Source organism: Ascaphus truei, chromosome 2 (assembly GCF_040206685.1).
Source record: "Ascaphus truei isolate aAscTru1 chromosome 2, aAscTru1.hap1, whole genome shotgun sequence".
NCBI classification, from domain to species: domain Eukaryota; kingdom Metazoa; phylum Chordata; class Amphibia; order Anura; family Ascaphidae; genus Ascaphus; species Ascaphus truei.
Genome location: NC_134484.1, coordinates 138,048,704 through 138,067,412, shown reverse-complemented (window position 1 = coordinate 138,067,412; position 18,709 = coordinate 138,048,704). Strand labels below are relative to the sequence as shown.

The 18,709-nt window shown below is 43.2% G+C and overlaps 1 protein-coding gene across 7 annotated transcripts in view; it reads left to right on the top strand.

Annotated features, from left to right (window-relative positions):
- The window catches only part of MYOM1 (myomesin 1), a 169,673-nt gene that overhangs the window by 114,910 nt on the left and 36,054 nt on the right, over nt 1-18,709 (top strand). For all 7 annotated transcript variants that reach the window (XM_075585274.1, XM_075585277.1, XM_075585276.1 and 4 more), the window contains 9 exons: nt 3,673-3,740; nt 7,980-8,093; nt 12,399-12,486; nt 14,008-14,046; nt 14,355-14,460; nt 15,452-15,615; nt 17,444-17,480; nt 17,986-18,008; nt 18,629-18,684. In XM_075585274.1, the coding sequence (XP_075441389.1) occupies nt 3,673-3,740; nt 7,980-8,093; nt 12,399-12,486; nt 14,008-14,046; nt 14,355-14,460; nt 15,452-15,615; nt 17,444-17,480; nt 17,986-18,008; nt 18,629-18,684 (695 nt within the window). The remainder of the gene's footprint in view (nt 1-3,672; nt 3,741-7,979; nt 8,094-12,398; nt 12,487-14,007; nt 14,047-14,354; nt 14,461-15,451; nt 15,616-17,443; nt 17,481-17,985; nt 18,009-18,628; nt 18,685-18,709) is intronic.

The window sequence follows — 18,709 nt, the reverse complement described above, 5'->3', positions numbered from 1 at the left end:
ATAGAACCACATAGGAACACATGGAACACCCAAGAAAGAACAACAGCAGAGAGAGTTCTGGGAGGGCGACTAGCTGTCTTAACTTCGGGACAGGCAGTCCCACAGCTTGACCTCCAACCAGTGGCGTGGGAATTTCATCCCTGGCCACTCACACTTTGCCAGGTTTGTAACACCTGGCACCTCTGGCTTCAGAACAGTGTGAGTGCATGTGCACAAACCGCCATCTTGCCCACTCACTCTTCAAAACCCCTCACTGGCTCAATGCCACTAAGTCTGGGCCAGGCCACATGGACCCTTTGAGCTGAGAATGTCGGTGCTTCATTTAGCCCTCCTTGCTAACAAATGGTTCACACCTCTAGCATCTGAGGCTTTCAAGTCCTGGCTTTCCCCCAGACGCATAGGCACCGAGCCTAGTAGCCATAATTTGGAAATCCCACAGTTCATTTACAGGTTACCAGTACATATACCTATTAAATATAATTATTTAATAAAATATACTGTGTCCTGTCTTATGTGTGGTAAAATATATAAGTATTTGTTCTGGTGTCAGGTATGGAGTGAGAGTATAATTCAGTTACCCTCATTCTTGGCACACATTAGAAAAATAATTTTTAAAACTTTTACACACTGCAAACATGCTCAGCTTTATCACCTAGCTGGAGCACCCCCCCGCCCCCCCAAACCCTTATACTCAGCTCAGGGTACCTGGGCATATATTTGGGTACCTCTGCTATACTGGGGATCCCATGCTATACCAAGGACTCTGTGTATACCTGCAGATATCTTTTAACCCCTTCATACCCATTTACCTTGTCTGGACGATGCTGCAGGTATCTTGGCGGTGAGTTGCAAGAACGCTTTTCATGGTAGTGTTTTGAGTGGAGCACTGCGCTTCAATGTAGCCTGGAATCTAACCTGAATCCGGGGTACATTTTTGGGGCCTCAGTAATTTTGGAACCCCGCTAAATAAACGCAATCTGAAATAAGTTTCCCGTCAAACCTTCCCTGAAACTTACAGCCTAGAAATCTCCTGGTCCCAGCAAAGGCAAAACGCACATAAATCTTTAATGTTGCATAATTTGCACAAAGTCACAGTAATACATTTAGGACATCGGGTTCCAAGAGCTGACACTCTAGGACCCCCACACACGGATCAGGGGTAACCAAGTGGGCTTGGTCTTTATTGATGAGCCTGGTTAACCCCTTCACCGTCACAATCAATAACTCTTATAATTGAGTAAAAAGTCAGAGAGAAGCGGCGTTTGCCTGACCGTTCATACCCTATTAAAGTTTAGGTTTAGAGATAAAAACAAATAGTTTGTAGCCCATTACTGCTCTGAATGTTTTACATCATGTTAAGTTAAATCGTAAACTTCTTCTTTGTAAAACAGGACAGAAAGAGGACACTAAGGGGCAGAGATGGGCGAATTAGACAACGTTCGAGCTACAAATTATCTGCAGATTTTTGTACAAAATTAAATCCGTCGGTGGATTGGAAAGTTAAATATTCGAGTGAATGCTTCTAAGTCTGCTATTGTTTTGAATTCATTTGCGGATGTCATAATATTCGCCCACGAATGTTACAACATTCATCTCTGGACCCTGAAATATGGGGGGCAGTGATCTAAACCAGACACTCAAATACAGGGGGGGGGGGGGTAGTGATCTAAACCAGAACCTGAAATACAGTGGGGGCAGTGATCTAAACCAGGCACTGAAATACAGGGGGGGCAGTGATCTAAACCAGGCACTGAAATACAGGGGGGGCAGTGATCTAAACCAGGCACTGAAATACAGGGGGGGCAGTGATCTAAACCGGGCACTGAAATACAGGGGGGGTAGTGATCTAAAACAGAACCTGAAATACAGTGGGGGCAGTGATCTAAACCAGGCACTGAAATACAGGGGGGGCAGTGATCTAAACCAGACCCTGAAATACAGGGGGGGGCAGTGATCTAAACCAGACACTGAAATACAGGGGGGGCAGTGATCTAAACCGGGCACTGAAATACAGGGGGGGCAGTGATCTAAACCAGGCACTGAAATACCGGGGGGGCAGTGATCTAAACCAGGCACTGAAATACCGGGGGGGCAGTGATCTAAACCAGGCACTGAAATACCGGAGGGGGGCAGTGATCTAAACCAGGCACTGAAATACCGGGGGGGGGGGGCAGTGATCTAAACCAGGCACTGAAATACCGGGGGGGGGGGGGCAGTGATCTAAACCAGGCACTGAAATACCGGGGGGGGGCAGTGATCTAAACCAGAACCTGAAATACAGGGGGGGGGGCAGTGATCTAAACCAGACACTGAAATACCGGGGGGGGGCAGTGATCTAAACCAGGCACTGAAATACCGGGGGGGGGGGCAGTGATCTAAACCAGACACTGAAATACCGGGGGGGGGGGGGCAGTGATCTAAACCAGACCCTGAAATACAGGGGGGGAGGGTGGCAGGGGGCAGTGAGTTAAACCACCTTTCTCGCAGCATATTTGTGAGCTGCACTGCTCATACCTCCCCCAGCATGGGACAGCTGAGCAGCTGCCGGGAAAGCGCAGCGACATCGTTGGCAGAGGGTTTTGGCACTATAAAATGTAATGCAGGAAATAAGGAAACTGACACCTTTCTGGTGAAATAGAGGAAATAAAGATACTGTGCACTTGAAAATGATGAAAGTTAACAGTGTGTAGCAGAATGAATCGCTTCCTAGAGGGTTCAGGAGACTATGTAGCAATAAAAGGCATGTGTAGAAAAATAAAGGTGCATTCACTGGACAGCACAAGGACGCCTCGGGTGCATGCCCATCGCCAGCGAGGGTGTGATCTCTATCAAATAGGTATCCTACTATTGAAGGAAGGAAGTGGCACTCCAGAGGACTATTTCGAATATATTCAACCATTTAATATCAAAAATGAATCCCAAACCTGTGTAACTGACTTCCCTAGCAAGATGTAATCAATTTTAAAGTAACTGTTTTGGTTATATGTATCTAGTGGGAAAATGCATATCCTTTGTATTTCTTCAAGAGCACTAGGTTTAAGCAGATGAATATACATAGCTGTTTGGCTTATGGTGGCTTCATAATTACTTTACAAACAAAGAATAGAGTTTAGAGAACTAACAAACAGTCTTATCACCAAAAGACATCACGTAGAGATTGGGGGGAAAAAACTATGCAAAGCATTTGTTCTCCATGGAAATTATTTTTTGAAAAAGGTCTCAATTACATTCATGTATTAAAAAATGTCACATTCCTTAGTTCACTTGCATCCACGGCTAGAATTAAAGCTGTCTCACATTTTAATCTGGTCTGTAACTGTTATATACGCCTATAATATGTATTATCTTTAACTGTGCATGCAATGTATTTATATATTATGTATAACCCTGTTCACTTAATGCAACCATGTATCTGTCATCATACAGTAACTCTGTGCCCAGGACATATTTGAAAACGAGAGGTAACTCTCAATGTATTACTTCCTGGTAAAACATGTTATAAATAAATAGGCAGGACTGACCATTTAGTGAGAACACGCAGAGACTTAAAAAAAAAAAAAAAAAAAGAATATTTTTAACATGTACTGTATTAACAATAGCTAGAAAAGACTGAATCTTATTCACTGCATTAAGTTCTGTTTTCTCACTTGTTTTTTTTTTTTTTTTTTAAAGGCCCTCATTTTGTGGAGTATCTTGGCTGGGAAGTTACCCCTGAGTGCAATGTGCTGTTGAAATGTAAGGTAAGAAAACTGCAAGGTGAAATGGTCAAATAATGGAGAAGAGTGAAAAGGCCTGTATACCTGTTTCTGACATGTTTCAATTTTTGTTGTGTTTCTGTCTAAAAGAAAGAGATGTTTTTCCTCTAAAGGGACAAAGTAGTCTTTTGTACATGTGACAGTGTTTCCCCCACCCGATGGGAGATTCTGCCATTATAGCATGTGTGGTGCATGCTACCTGTTGGTAAGCAGGAGGGCCAAGTCGTCTGCCAATGTTTGTGGGGACACAGGACAGGTTTCTGGGGTACATACCCAGCATAGATCTCTAGCAGTGCAGTCCAGGTGTATGGAGGAGATCTCCTACGATAGAAACGGTTACCTCTCCCCCCAGTAAGATCACACACCAGGCCGGAGGTATATGAAACACGAACAGTTTATTCTGTCAGCATTCACAGTCATGGCAGTTGTCTGCGCAATGCAGTGTCTGGCTCGGATATCCAGCTGTAGAATCGTCCCTGGACAAGCACTACGGTCAAGGGCCCCCACAGCAGTCCTAGCTCTTCCCTGCCCCTCTAGCAGAGCCAGGGGTAAGGTACACACTCACCCTCCCCTGAGGGGAAGAGGATCAGAGAAGGCCCAATGTTCAGGCAACCTGTGTGTGACCTGCCTCTCTCAAGTGGGGAGAGGCATTTACTAAATTTGGGCAGCAATCCCCTTAAGTACAGACAGGAGGAGGGCACCAGGTCTGACCCATGATTGGGCAACCCAGGCCTGGTTCTACCTCCTCCCCTGTCACTCAAGAGCACTACAGAGAGTGGGGGGAAACCCCATATTAACTACTGGCAGGCCTGCTCTTACCAGTGCTTACTGCAGGGAGGGCAGATTGGTAGCCAAGAACCAGTCCTGGCTACATACAAATAACACTACTTTGGGATTATGCATTAAAGCTGCAGAACGTGTTTTTTTTTAATAGGTTTGAAGCAGGGGGTGTTGGGAGCTGAACCGCGTTAACTTCAGCTCTAGTGACGCCCTGTTTCCTGAGATACTTACCTCAGAAGGGGGTGCCTGTATATGTGCGCAGTTTAAATCTCTCGCATCACGTGGGCCAGTAGGAAGCCGCAAAGAATAATGTCATGGCTTCTTATTGACCTGCAAGACACAGGACATTTAAGCCACCATTATGTTAGCCCCAACTAGTCCAGCCGGAGCTGCCATCAGCATCCCCTTCCGAGGTAAGTATCTCAGGAAGCAGGGGGTCCCCGGAGCTGAAATTAACACAGTTCAGCTCCGGAGACCCCCTGCTTCAAATTTTTTTTTTTTTTTTTTAAGTGTCACCAGAAGTTCTGCTTCAAACTGTGCAAGTGATGGTGTGGGGACTATCGCATGGAAACTATGATTTATGTCAATGCAATAGGAGTTTCTGTGTGATAATGCTCCTATCGGCACTGTAACAGTTTAATGAATAACCCCCATTTATTCTCCTCATATTTATAGCTGTTATAAGCACAGTGCCCCTTATTTAGTTTACTATGAGTTAGAATCCCCCTTGCCTGAGAAGATATCATCACCAGACAAATAAAGTGAGCTGAAACCTTGAGAAAGCATCAGTGTGACGCGAAACGATCGTCGGTGAGCGCATACTCTGTGACGTCATCCCGCATGATAGTGCGGCGGGAGCGGACAATAGCGAGCAGCTTCCCTCTGTATTTTCAGTGTGGAGAGCCGCTATATTATATGATATATACCCAATCAGTCTACTCCACTCGGCAGTTCATGTTCTGTGGTGTTCATTAATACACCAAGTCGAGTGGAGCTCTGTAGTATGTATGTTTACCGGAACTGAGATCTGCCTGCATTATGAGGCAGACACTTACTCAAACTTCACCTTAGATTATAACGACCTGAAACAGCTGACAAACATTGCTACTGTTTCCAGATTATAAAGATGGTTACTAATTCACTATACGGATTAGGGTTATATATCTGTATACTATCCGCTGGGGCTTCATACTATATTTTATGTACCCCTCATTACTTAATAAGATATTATTATTAAGCAACCGCTGCCACCACAGAGTAATGGAGCAGCACTTTTCCACTTATGACCCTAGAGTTCATTATTAAATATTGGGTCTCATTAAAAACGGATTAGTGTTTATTTTTATTCTGCTCTCATTAGACTCTGGTATTTGGATGAACTTATATACCATTGTCAGTCTGTTGAATGGATACTTTGACTGTTAGTCACAAATATAATGAATTTGGGGCTTCCCATTCACCAACTATATATTCCTAGCTACACTGTAGCCCATTTTTGATACTATTGAAGATTTTAATTGCGTTGCTCACAAGGACTATTTGTTTGTCACCTTTTCTGAATAGAGTGTGAATACAATAAATCAGGCTACATTTAGCCTACAGTATTTACCCTATCAGGCTGCACCAAGTATATTTGGTTAGAACATCACTCTTATATTAGAAACCTAATTACCATCTATCAGTGGGGTGCTTCTTGCTACCGCACCCTTCACTGTGTTCCCTTGCAGCTTGCTTATAACATTTTTCTGAGTGACAATCTAATCAGGAGTTGTTTGGATGGTGTTGGGTTGTTATCTTAATACACATACACACCACACTTTCCGGACCTATATATATTCACCACCCTGAGGCATCTTTTTCATTAAGATTAGCATTTATTTAAGGTGCCAGTCCCTAATTGTCCCTCTGTATACCACCCCAACTATCATGTTTTGATTTGGAGGTGTGTTGTTTAATACTTGTTTTAACTATTCATGTCACTAGCTGTTCTAAGTGTTGTGTGTCTGTGTTTTAGTGTACATCCTAACTTTATATATTATTTCATAAACCAATTAAGGTTAAGTTTTATTTTGCACATATTACATAATTACCCAATGAGTGCTAGTCATATAAGGGGCCTTTTTCACTTGTCTAGGCAAGTGTAGTTCTGTCCATTATTTCTTTACCCCTGGCACCATTCTATAGACTGTAGCAAGAGCAAGCTTTCTTCCCTCTCTCCCCCATCTTTTCCACTCTCTCTCAATATTCAGGATAAGGGGAAGACACAAAGGGTCTAGCATCCAGACCACTAAAATTAGCATATGACTAATATATGATACAGAAGGCTCTGTATATATGTGTGAGATATATATAGATATATATATCTTGCACGCACACTATTTGCCCAAAGACTACAAATAAACCGGTCCAATTAAGATCTTCTCTTTCCAAATTTGCTCTAATTTCCCTTTTTCGGCACATATACCATTATGAAATCATCGATTTCGATCATTTCCTGATTACTACAGCTGCTTTATTTCCTCAATTATTAAGGATACCTTAACTGCCCAGAAACAAGTGTTGTATATATTGTATGTTCCGTGATATGTCAGATAGTGCTGCACAGATACAGTTTCAGGCTTACGTTTGTTAGAGACGAGATTACACGACTGCAACCTTTTATTCTTGTTTAAAGCTAAGTGGGGCTTCCTTTTTTAAGCTATTTAAGCATAAAATACATTTTGAAGGAAGAATTATTATTATGAAGAGTAAGTTGACAAGTAACATAATGCTGAGATCATGTAACATTCCCTCATCTTAAAATAGGCGACAGCATCTAGACCAGGGGTGGCCACCTCTGCTCCTCAAGGACCCCCAACAGGTCAGTTTTCAGGATATCCCTGCTTCAGCACAGGTGGCTCAGTTGAAGATTGAGGCACCTGTGCTGGAGCAGGGATATCCCGAAAACCTGACCTGTTGGTGGTCTTAGAAGACTGGAGTTGGCCACCCCTGGTCTAGGGAATACTGTACAGCAGGGCCCCGCTTCTCGGTGCTCCGCTTTTTGGCAATCACCGGTACGGCGGTGCCGTGAAGGGGGCCGCCATGTCCGCGCATGCGCAGAATGGGCTGGTCCGGGGTCGCGCATGCGTAGAATGGAGGGGTTTCCTGCTGTCGCGCATGAGCACCTAACGAAAATCGCCAGTTCCGCTTTCCGGTGATTTTCGACTTTCCGGCGGGTCCTCAGAACGGAACCCGCCGTATTAGTCGGGCCCTCCTGTATATACAGTTGTTAAACAGTTTGTTAAACTCTCTTGATTCATGTCATCTCTTAGTTTGCTGTATTAATCATTATCAGTGCCTTTACAGCATATGCTATATAAATGAGTCATACGTGCTAATAAGATAGATACCAAGGTACGCAGCATTGCATGGATTACCAGCTGTTCTTTTTATCCTTTACTATAGGTTGCTAATGTTAAGAAGGAAACAAATATTGTTTGGTACAAAGATGAAAGGGAGATAGTGGTGGATGAAAAACACGACTTTAAGGACGGCGTATGTACGTTGCTTATCACTGAAGTAAGTCTCCCATCTTGTAACAAACACAAAACAGTTGAGATGCGTTTCTATTTTTCACGATACGTTGGCCACACCTAAACCTTCACGAAGAAATCAAATAACTCAAGTGCAGAACTCACAATACATATTCAAAAAATACTAATGAGTGCTACATTTTAATGTACAAAGTGGCAATTGCATAAAACAAACGGGAAACAATGAAAAAAAATGTGCACAAATAATTGTACTGATGTAAAAAGTGTGTGTGTGTGTGTGTGTGTGTGTGTGTGTGTGTGTGTGTGTGTGTGTGTGTGTGTGTGTGTGTGTGTGTGTGTGTGTGTGTGTGTGTGTTTATGCAGCACCTACAGTGTCCGCAGCGCTTTACAAAATTACGGGTGAAATAAACTATAAACAATGGTGGATAATAGCAAGTAAATTATAACGCTAAAGCACAGGTAGACCCTGCCCTGAGGAACGTTACAATCTAAGTGGTATATCAAGAGACAGACACAGTAGGAGTAAAAGTTTATTTTTTAAAAGCGCAAGTCCAGGGAGTTCATTTGTAGTCAATAGTGAACGCGTAAATAATGTACTGAGATGTTTCTTTACAGAGGTGAATATTCAGCAGGATCTTAAAAATGGAAAGGGAAAGTTCTTGATCAATATTGGTAAATATTGAGTGGAAGAGAGTTACATAGGTCGGGAGAGGTGAGTGCTAGGTTCAGGAAGTGAGAGGAATGTAGAGATAAGAGGTCTGAAGATGACACTTCTTTGGGTCAAGGATAAGAGGCGAGTAGAGGTGAAACGAGTGATTGGAATAGAGATATACTGTACAGTATGGAGTTGCAGTGGTGTGCAGAGCCTTAAAGGAAAGGAGGAGAATTGTGTCATTTATATACAGGGCCAGTTGTAGAAGTTTACCATCCATAGGCCACCATCTTTTTGCCGCCCTCCTCCTCTTCCATAGCAACGGGACGCCATGTGATATCACATTGTCATGGCAACGCGTCGCCACGTGATGTCGCTGTGTCATTTGACGCGGCAAAGCTGCAGACGGAGGAGGGCGGCGCTGCAGGAGGTGGTCAGAGACCTTTGCAGAGGCCACGCGCTCTTCCCCGGCAATCGGGTTCATTGATGTGGGGAAGAGAGTTGGGCCTCTGTAACCGCTGCACCAGCCTCCCCAAAATTTGCCGCCACCCTAGGCCTAGTAGGCCTATGCCTAAATACGGGCCTGAGTTTATACAGAGAGTAATAGGAAGCCAGTAGAGAGATTTCAGGAGTTTAGAAGAGCAGGAGATTATTGTAGCAGCATTTTGAACAGATTGTAAGGGAGAGAGATGTGAGGCAGGGAGGCCAGATAAAAGGATGTTGCAGCAATCAATACGGGAGAGACCAAGGGCGTGTTTTAGTGGTCAAGGAACAGAGGAAGGGGTGTATCTGAGCAATGCTACAGAGAAAGAAACAGAAAGTGTCTGTATGCGCGAAGAAAGAAAGGAAGGAGTCGAATGTAACTGCTGGGCAAAGTACTTGCGAGAATGGGTGAATAGTGGTGTTTATTGCAATATTGTACCTAACAAGCGACAGAGAAGCCCAATGCTACATCAAATATGACAAAAATACACAGTAAAATACTTATATATTCTCTTGAAAAAGGGTCATTTAGTTTAACCCTTTGGCCAAAGCATTGTTAGCCACAATGCAGACCCTGTCCACAGATCCTAACGCTACCATATAAAATACTAATATACCTCTATTAGGATTAAAATTCTTATTTACCTCTATTAGGAGGGAGAAAGACCAACATTTGAACTATATCCAGTAAAATGAAAAGGAACTGCTTTCTTGGGAAGTGGGGAGGGTATTATATTGTACCTGTAATGGAGAAGAGAACAATGGGGCCTGGATTGGGAGGGAGTTAGAGAAGTCTTAGGCCTCGGTCCCGCTGCGCTCGGCGGCACGGGCGTTCCCCACCAGCAGGGGAATCCCCACCGAGCCGGTCCCGGTCCTCCCTGGCTGCACAGCTCGCTACAGGCTGTGACGCGTCAGCCGCTACGGGATACAAGAGAATTGTATTCCCTAGCGTCGACGCGTCACGTGGTGTGGCTGTGAGCCAATGAGGAGGGGAGGCTTTGGGAGGAGGGGAGGCTTCGGGAGGAGGAGAGGCTTCGGGGAGCGGGGAGGGAAAGCAGTCTGTGATTGTGTTTGTCTATGTGTGTCTGAGTGCCTGTCTGTGTTTTGTGTGTGCCTGAGTGCCTATCTGTGTTTGTGTATGTGTGTGCCTGAGTGCGTGAGTGCCTGCCTCTGTCTGTCTGTCTGTCTGTCTGTCTGTGTGTGTGTGTGTGTGTGTGTGTGTGTGTGTGTGCCTGTGTGCGTGTGTGCGTGTGTGCGTGTGTGCGTGTGTGTGTGTGTGTGTGTGTGTGTGTGTGTGTGTGTGTGTGTGTGTGCCTGCGTGTGTGTATGAGTGCCTGCGTGTGTGTATGAGTGCCTGTGTGTGTGTGTGTGTGTGTGTGTGTGTGTGTGTGTGTGTGTGTGTGTGTGTGTGTGTGTGTGTGTGTGTGTGTGTGTGTGTGTGTGTGTGTGTGTGTGTGCCTGTGTGTGACTGTGTGTGACTGTGTGTGTGTGTGTGTGTGTGTGTGTTGCTTGTCAGCTCCAGCACGAGCCCGTGGAGGAGGGGGGGAGGGGGAAGAGTAGCGGGTCCCTCCGGTCAAGCCACGCCCCCCCTCCCGCTCCGGCTCCCGCTCCCTACAGACCGCATATCGCAGTCTGTGTATGTCAGCGCACCGCCTGTCTGCAGTGCGGGAGCGCTGACGGAGGGAGCGGGGCCTTAGCCTAAGACATATTTCGTTTGATGCGATGAAGGGCCATCCAGGCAGAGATTACTGTTAGGCAATCTGGGGTTTGTGACTGCACTGGTGTGTAAGGTCAGGTACAGATACATGCACTTTTGTGTCATCAGCATAGAGATAATAGCTGAAGCCAAAGAGGTTAATGAGGTCACCCAGGGAGGGTGTTTATAGAGAGAAGAGTAGGGGACCTAACACCGAAACGTGATGTACACCAGGGGTGGCCAACTCCAGTCCTCAACGGAAACCAACAGGTCAGGTTTTAAGGATATTCCTGCTTCAGCCCACCTGTGCTGAAGCAGGGATAGCCTTAAAAAACGATCTATTGGTTTCCGTTGAGGACTGGAGTTGGCCACTTCTGATGTACACCAACAGAGAGATCCATAGAAGTAGGAGATGAGTTAACAATAGAGATATTGAAGGAGTGGCGTGAGAGGTAAGAGGGAAACCCGTCAGCGTCCCTTTGTGACGACACGTGCATACCATTTTTATTGCGATATTCAAAAAAAAAAACAAACATTTTTTTCAAGGCTATTTCTGTAAATGTTTAGATCATTCCACAACGCCGGTCAGCAAACACCCCCTTTTAAAGAATGTAACAGTTTCATTGATTTCCCTAAAAAAATCTAACCGTGCTAATAGCTACGATTTGGTGGTTTTCCTTTTTGGGGGGAAATGAATTGCACATTTTTAGGGGCCTGTGTAAGGGGGGCGGGTTTGTTAATCAATGTGTTTTCTTTACCCTTACCCCACCCTCCGCTTTATGAGAGAAGTAATAAAGATAAGGGGTGGGAGTGGATGTACACACAGTGCTGAACACACAGTGCCATGACATGAAAGGGAGCAGCCAGAGGAAACCGCCCCCCTCCTAGGTCTCGCCTCACCATGTTTACATAATAACTTTACAATTATTTCAAATACGTACTTACGTGTCAGATTTGGTTAAAAGGACATCAATCACCGAGATGAAACCCATTCTTCATATCATTGGCATTACTTCACTTTGATCCTAGGAGGTATTGCCCCGAAACGCTGTATCAAGGGAGACAGAACTATTTTTAACATAAAGATTTTCTATTTTAGTTTCTTTGCATGTACAAATATGATTACAAAACAAAACATTTTTGGCGACTAAAAACACTAAATCAATATCCACTTTCAAGAGATGTGTGGTTAAAAATGTCGTTTTTACTCTCGTAAGTAAGGATTTGGCCCAGCGCTCAAATGTTTATTAAATGACTTCTAAGAAAATAAAAGCAATGGTTAATCCATTCAGTGATAGAGGGACAGCAACACTACCCATGTTTAGCAACGAAGAGGGTACTTATATTAAGGGTGCAGAATATGTTTGTGTTGTTGTCTTTCTACCTTGGTCATTTGTAATAAGGTCCACATTGTATTTGTAATCTGGAATCAGAACATTGCTCTGATGCGGCTGTTCTGCTTTGTTGTAACTTACATAACATGATTCTCTTTTGTACAGTTTTCCAAGAAAGATGCTGGCGTTTATGAAGTGATACTGAAAGATGACAGAGGAAAGGACAAGAGTGTGCTGAAGCTTGTGGATGCAGGTCAGGCTCACACACTTCATGATTTCTTCTACATTTATCTTCTGGTGAACTTCTTGCTTAAGATTGTTGTGCTATTATCACTGTTGACATATCCTTGCACAGTGAAATACCTTCAGTGCTGCAAATGCTTCAGTGCTTTATTGTAGTACTGTATGTGCTAAAAACCATGCCCTTTTTTAAATGTACCTGGACCGTAGGTGTTTCCTGGAGCTTATCAGAGTGTGGTCCCCCAACCAGGACCACCCCGGGTTACTGTGATATATGTAATTTGACATGAAAAAAATGACAGATTAGGCCAGAGGATCACCAACAGAAAGTCACATTGTCATCTCCCAATGAAGTTGCAGCATTTTATTGTGTGCCAGACCTGACCCTGGTGGTTATACTGTGTCCACCAGGCAAGTATTTTTACCCGGTGAAGAAACCTACTGTATCTCGGAAACTAGGGGGGTCCTTGGAGGTCATGGCACCGCAGCTCATCTCCAAAGGACCTCGCGGTTCAGGTTTTAAGTATATATTTTAAAGTCCTTCCACTCAAAAAAAATTAGCAGTGGGGGGGGAGGGGGGAGGGGGAGCATAGACATTGGGGGAGGTGAGACATGAAGAAATGTGTAGTCAAATATATGCAGTATCCGCTCAGCAAAGGTGACAGAAACATGTATTGGAAAATAATGTAATAGTGCTTAGAAATGGCCCCCTATGGCAGTCTCTTCCACTAGTTTTTGAAGGTGGCCTAAAGTTGACAAACTCTGGTAAGATAACATTAGGTGACATGGATATATGTAATAGCATTGACCAAGTTTAGCTGTAAATGTGTGGTGATTTTGTAATTTTCTCATTGGAATGCATGAAATTGCAGGTGTCGAATGTTTTGATTTCTATTTATTTCACACTGGTAATGAAATAGGCCGCCTACCTACCTACATACTTACATCATCTGCGGACGTCTGAAAGGGTTCCCAAGAACTGCTCCCCTCTGCACAGAACCAGCGTGCTAAGGGTTAACATCTGGAATTTCTTGCAGCTGTGTGTTTCGTCAGTCCCACCCCTTGCAGAGTTTATGACTGGACAAATTACTTTGAAAGCCCAGCTGAATTCATTCAGAACTCTTTTGCAGTCTACATCGGTGTCGCCCCAAAGGCGGACAGCCTTTGGCAGCAACCGAAGGACAGTGAAAGGGTGTTAGCCATTTGCTGCTCAGTTACTGGGTTGGGTAAAGTCTTCTAACAAAACACATTGCAGCCCTATTCTAAATCTTCTATCGCAATTTTAACCTTGTCTGTAGCTGTTACATACACCCATAATCATACATTATGCCTAACAGTACATAACATGTCTGTAGATTGAATGTATAACCTCTGTTCATTTTCCATGCAACCATGTATCATCATAACTCTGTGCCCAGGACATACTTGAAAACAAAAGGTCACTTTCAATGTATTACTTCCTGGTAAAAGATTTTAGAATAAACTAGATGTATACCAAGTGTATTAATGTACTCTTATCAATTACTTTCTACAGCATTTGCGGATCTCATGACTGCAGTGTGCAAAGTTATTGGTAAGTATTTAGGTATTGCTCCTATATAATAATGACCAATTACAACTATTTTACTATACAGTGGGAACAGCTATTTTTTCTAGATATAAATGGGGAGTTCAATAACTTAAGGTATAAACTAAGCCCAAGTGAAATGATCCTTTTATATAATTCCAATTATAACACAGTGCAAAGAGTATTCAAAACCTGGAGAAAAATACCCCAGTGTTTTTACATCATCTTAGAATTTGTACTGTACTTCGCTAAACGCGGAACTGGCCTGAAACTGATGGGAAACGCCTAAAATATTGTATGTGTTTCGCTTTCAGCTGAGTCAGCTACTCCAGTCAAAATCCAGAGCAATGAAGAGGGTATCAGGCTGTATACTTTTGTAAATTACTACGTAGAGGATCTGAAATTAAGCTGGTGTCAAAAGTAAGTAAATAGCCCCATGACCACTACTGACCAAAATCCGACAAGTATTTGACCGTTTTAAGGTACAAAGTCTGCGTTTGTGAGAAACACATTCTTTGCTGATTTAGCTGCTTACCTAAACTGTCTGTACAGATAATGTCATTTCTTTACGCGCTCTCACTCCCGAGCTACCTATTTATTTAAGTGGAAGAGACGTGATGCTCAAATGCCTGGTCCCTTCTTGATAAAGTGCGTAACCTGCATGAAACGCGTAGAAGGGCTTCTACCCTCGATTTTATGGTTTCCCAATAAAGTAATTATTTTTTGCCAGACCTGCTTCTCTCTCCTGTTGTGCGCTGCACACACTTGCTTTGTACCTATTTATTTAGAATGGTTTATAACGCGCTACTCACCAAGAAACTCAATACTAGAGCATGTATAGGAGCTTAGGGAGGACACCCATCCCAGACCTACAACATGGGCCTTACCTAAAACATCTAGGGGAATGACGAGGAAGACCAACAAAGGGCAGAAAACCCGAAAGGCAGCAGGGTCTGTTTGCCAGGCTTGCTTTAAAAAGGAATGTGTTTAATTCCTTTCTGAATGGAAGTAAAGCTTCCTGATTTGTCAAAGCTGCGGGGAGCTTATTCCTCACTCTTGGGGCGGTTCTTAAAAAAGTTCTCCCTCCAGCTTTATTGACCTTAAACCGAGGCTCAATTAGTGTTAGGGGCGACAGCAGATCTCAGGGCCCAATTTGGTGGTTTCACTGATTAAACAGTTCTTACATGAGTTCTTTGGCTTTTCCAAGAATGGCTGTCTTCTTTCTTGAAAAGATGAATATCTATTGATTTACCTCATACATGATCATTTATAAAGAGAAGTCAAAATCACAAGTTGGTGCAAACCAGGCAACAATGGAGTAAAAAAAAACTTGACATAGACACATTTTCTTCCAAAAATATCAGTATCAGCTAAAAAGATACATTTTAGAAAAAGTTTTTTTCATTCACAGTGATGCCAAGATAAAGTACACAGACAGAGTTAAGAGTGGGGTCACCGGAGAGATGATCTGGCTACAGATTAATGAGCCCATACCAAATGACAAAGGAAAATACGTATTGGAACTCTTTGATGGAAAAACTACACACACAAGAGACGTTGACCTTTCCGGACAAGGTAAAGAAGTGTATATTCTTACCTTTATATTATAATCATGCTGTGAAGCTGCTTCCCAGTGCAGGAGAAGAGATTAGCTACACTGGGGCTAAATCTTAAATTGAGTCAAACTCAACCCAGTCCCAGCAGAAAACCAGTTGCCCAGTCCCAGCAGAAAAGCCCCATTTAGCAGCGTGCTGTCTTGGGTTGACACACTTACTGTAGGCGTGTTACACATGTAACGTTTAATATGTTTGTTTCACAGTCCAATATATGTTTAATAATGATCAAATTGCAGGCAAATTGCTCTTTAAAGAACTAGTTAAGGAATTAAACTTTAATAAAGAATAATGCTGCAGTAATTCCAAAGTCAGAGCCCCCTGCCCCCCAAAGGCAAATCTTAGAGCAGGGGTGTGCAATTTTCTGGGGGGTGCCAGCTGTTACAGAGGCCCCGCGCTTCCCCGAGGGCATTTAAAGTAAATTAGTCATCTAATGGGATCCCATATATTCTAGGTATGCATTTACGTATTTTAATTAATTAAGGCTTGTACTGAATCTCTGATTTTAGTGACAAAGGTCATATGTTTTAATAAATATCTTTTATTTTACTGCTGCTCTTTATTTATTTCTCTTTAGTTCCACCACTGTTTTTTCAATAGAAATGTATTGTTACTCTCCATGCGCCAGTCTCCTTTTCCATTGTTCTTTGAGGTTTGGATAACCCCTTTCGTGTTGGCTGCAGGAGTTTATGGCTATTTGGCACATTTAAGAAGTTCACATTTTAGTATCACATATTAACTCCCCCCTTTTCCCTTTTGTACTGCAGAGTATGGCCCACTGCCTACTGCAGAGTATGGCCCACTGCTTACTGCAGAGTATGGCCCACTGCCTACTGCAGAGTATGGCCCACTGCCTACTGCAGAGTATGGCCCACTGCCTACTGCAGAGTATGGCCCACTGCCTACTGCAGAGTATGGCCCACTGCCTACTGCAGAGTATGGCCCACTGCCTACTGCAGAATATGGCCCACTGCCTACTGCAGAGTATGGTCCACTGCCTACTGCAGCGTATGGCCCACTGCCTACTGCAGAGTATGGCCCACTGCCTACTGCAGAGTATGGCCCACTGCCTACTGCAGAGTATTGGTCCACTGCCTACTGCAGCGTATGGCCCACTGCCTACTGCAGCGTATGGCCCACTGCCTACTGCAGCGTATGGCCCACTGCCTACTGCAGAGTATGGCCCACTGCCTACTGCAGAATATGGCCCACTGCCTACTGCAGAGTATGGCCCACTGCCTACTGCAGAGTATGGCCCACTGCCTACTGCAGAGTATGGCCCACTGCCTACTGCAGAGTATGGCCCACTGCCTACTGCAGAGTATGGCCCACTGCCTACTGCAGAGTATGGCCCACTGCCTACTGCAGAGTATGGCCCACTGCCTACTGCAGAGTATGGCCCACTACCTACTGCAGCGTATGGCCCACTGCCTACTGCAGAGTATGGCCCACTGCCTACTGCAGCGTATGGCCCACTGAAGAGTATGAGGGACCAGCAGTTTTTTTTTATAATAATGGGATTTGTCTTTCTTAAATAATAGCCTATATAGGTGGTTTAAAATGATATAGATTGGATCTCTAAGGCTCTTTAAGTGATTGGTTGCCCAAAACATTACTCAAAAACTGTTTGGCTTTTTAAGCATTATTTTAGATTGTTGCGCTTGAATATGTTATTTCTTTCTTTTTCAAGGAATAGTCTGGGAAAAGTCCATAAATAACTATATTTTATTCTACTTATTATTTTCTACTATTGTACTATACAAATCATCGATTTCTTCGTCTTTTTCCAGCCTATGAAGAAGCCTATGCTGAATTCCAGAGGCTAAAGTAAGTTTTCTGAGAGCAGATAAAGTTAAAAAAAATAATGCGTATCCGGCTGCAATGCTTGGAGATACTGAATGACACTCAGAACAGTACATCACCTAAAATACCAAATACAGGCCTCAGTCAAAGTCATTATTGGCCATTCAGGGTAATATCTGTTTACAATTAATACTGGGTAATCACTTGAATAGTTATTGACAATAAATAATGCCTATAACACGTCAGTGAATTAGCCCTAATGTCTTTAGGACGTTAGAATATTCGAGCTCCTTTGCTCTATGAGGGTGTCTCAAACGTACTGGAAAGCCATATTTGTGCAGAGCTTTTCTGCAGTGAATGGACCAGTTCCACAGTGCATGGTATGCATCAAAGTGCTCTATACTGATAAAGAATAAAACCATAGTCGATGCAGAGACGGGATACATACTAATTTACCTATAATCATATAATCAAAGACTACTCACCTGATATATTAATATTTTTTTTTTTTTCTTTGCTCCATCAACAGGCAAGCAGCCATAGCAGAAAAAAGTAAGTTTGATCTTTCAATGTTACATTTCATATACATATTGAATAAAGGTAGCATATAGCACCTGAAATAAAGGTGAAAAATCAAACATTGTAGTATGTCATAATGATAGCAAGTCAACATTTGTGTTGGATCATTACCATGATGATTGTTGGAACGATCCAAGTCATTGATGCAGATATTGATACATATAATTAGATTATTTGCTGTGACTAACCACCAAGAACTGCTTATTCAAACTAATTGCTCTGGTGATCAGTTTAACAATACATAATAAGTTTATATTCATTGATAAAGAAACCCCATGAAATGATCCATCCTAAATGAAAAGCCTCTCCTGGATAATGACACATTCTACAGTAAGATGGTAACCATACGTTACCTTGAATCCTTTCTGTGCTTGGACATGGAATAGCTGTCACTTGGCCCTGTCCCTTGACCTTAGCCATGGAAGAGGAATGTCATACAGGTCAACAGTGTTATTTTTCCTGTGACTTTTACTGAAAGCCATAAACGCATAGTTACTGTTAATATGAATCAACAGAGAAAGTAAGTCTTGCTTAAAATGAAGGCAATGTATGAATTATCCTAACTATATCTTAACTCCATTTCTGTTTTTCAGATCGTGCCAGGGTACTAGGGGGTTTGCCTGATGTTGTTACCATTCAGGAAGGAAAGGTATAGTAAGCTAACTAAAGTGTGC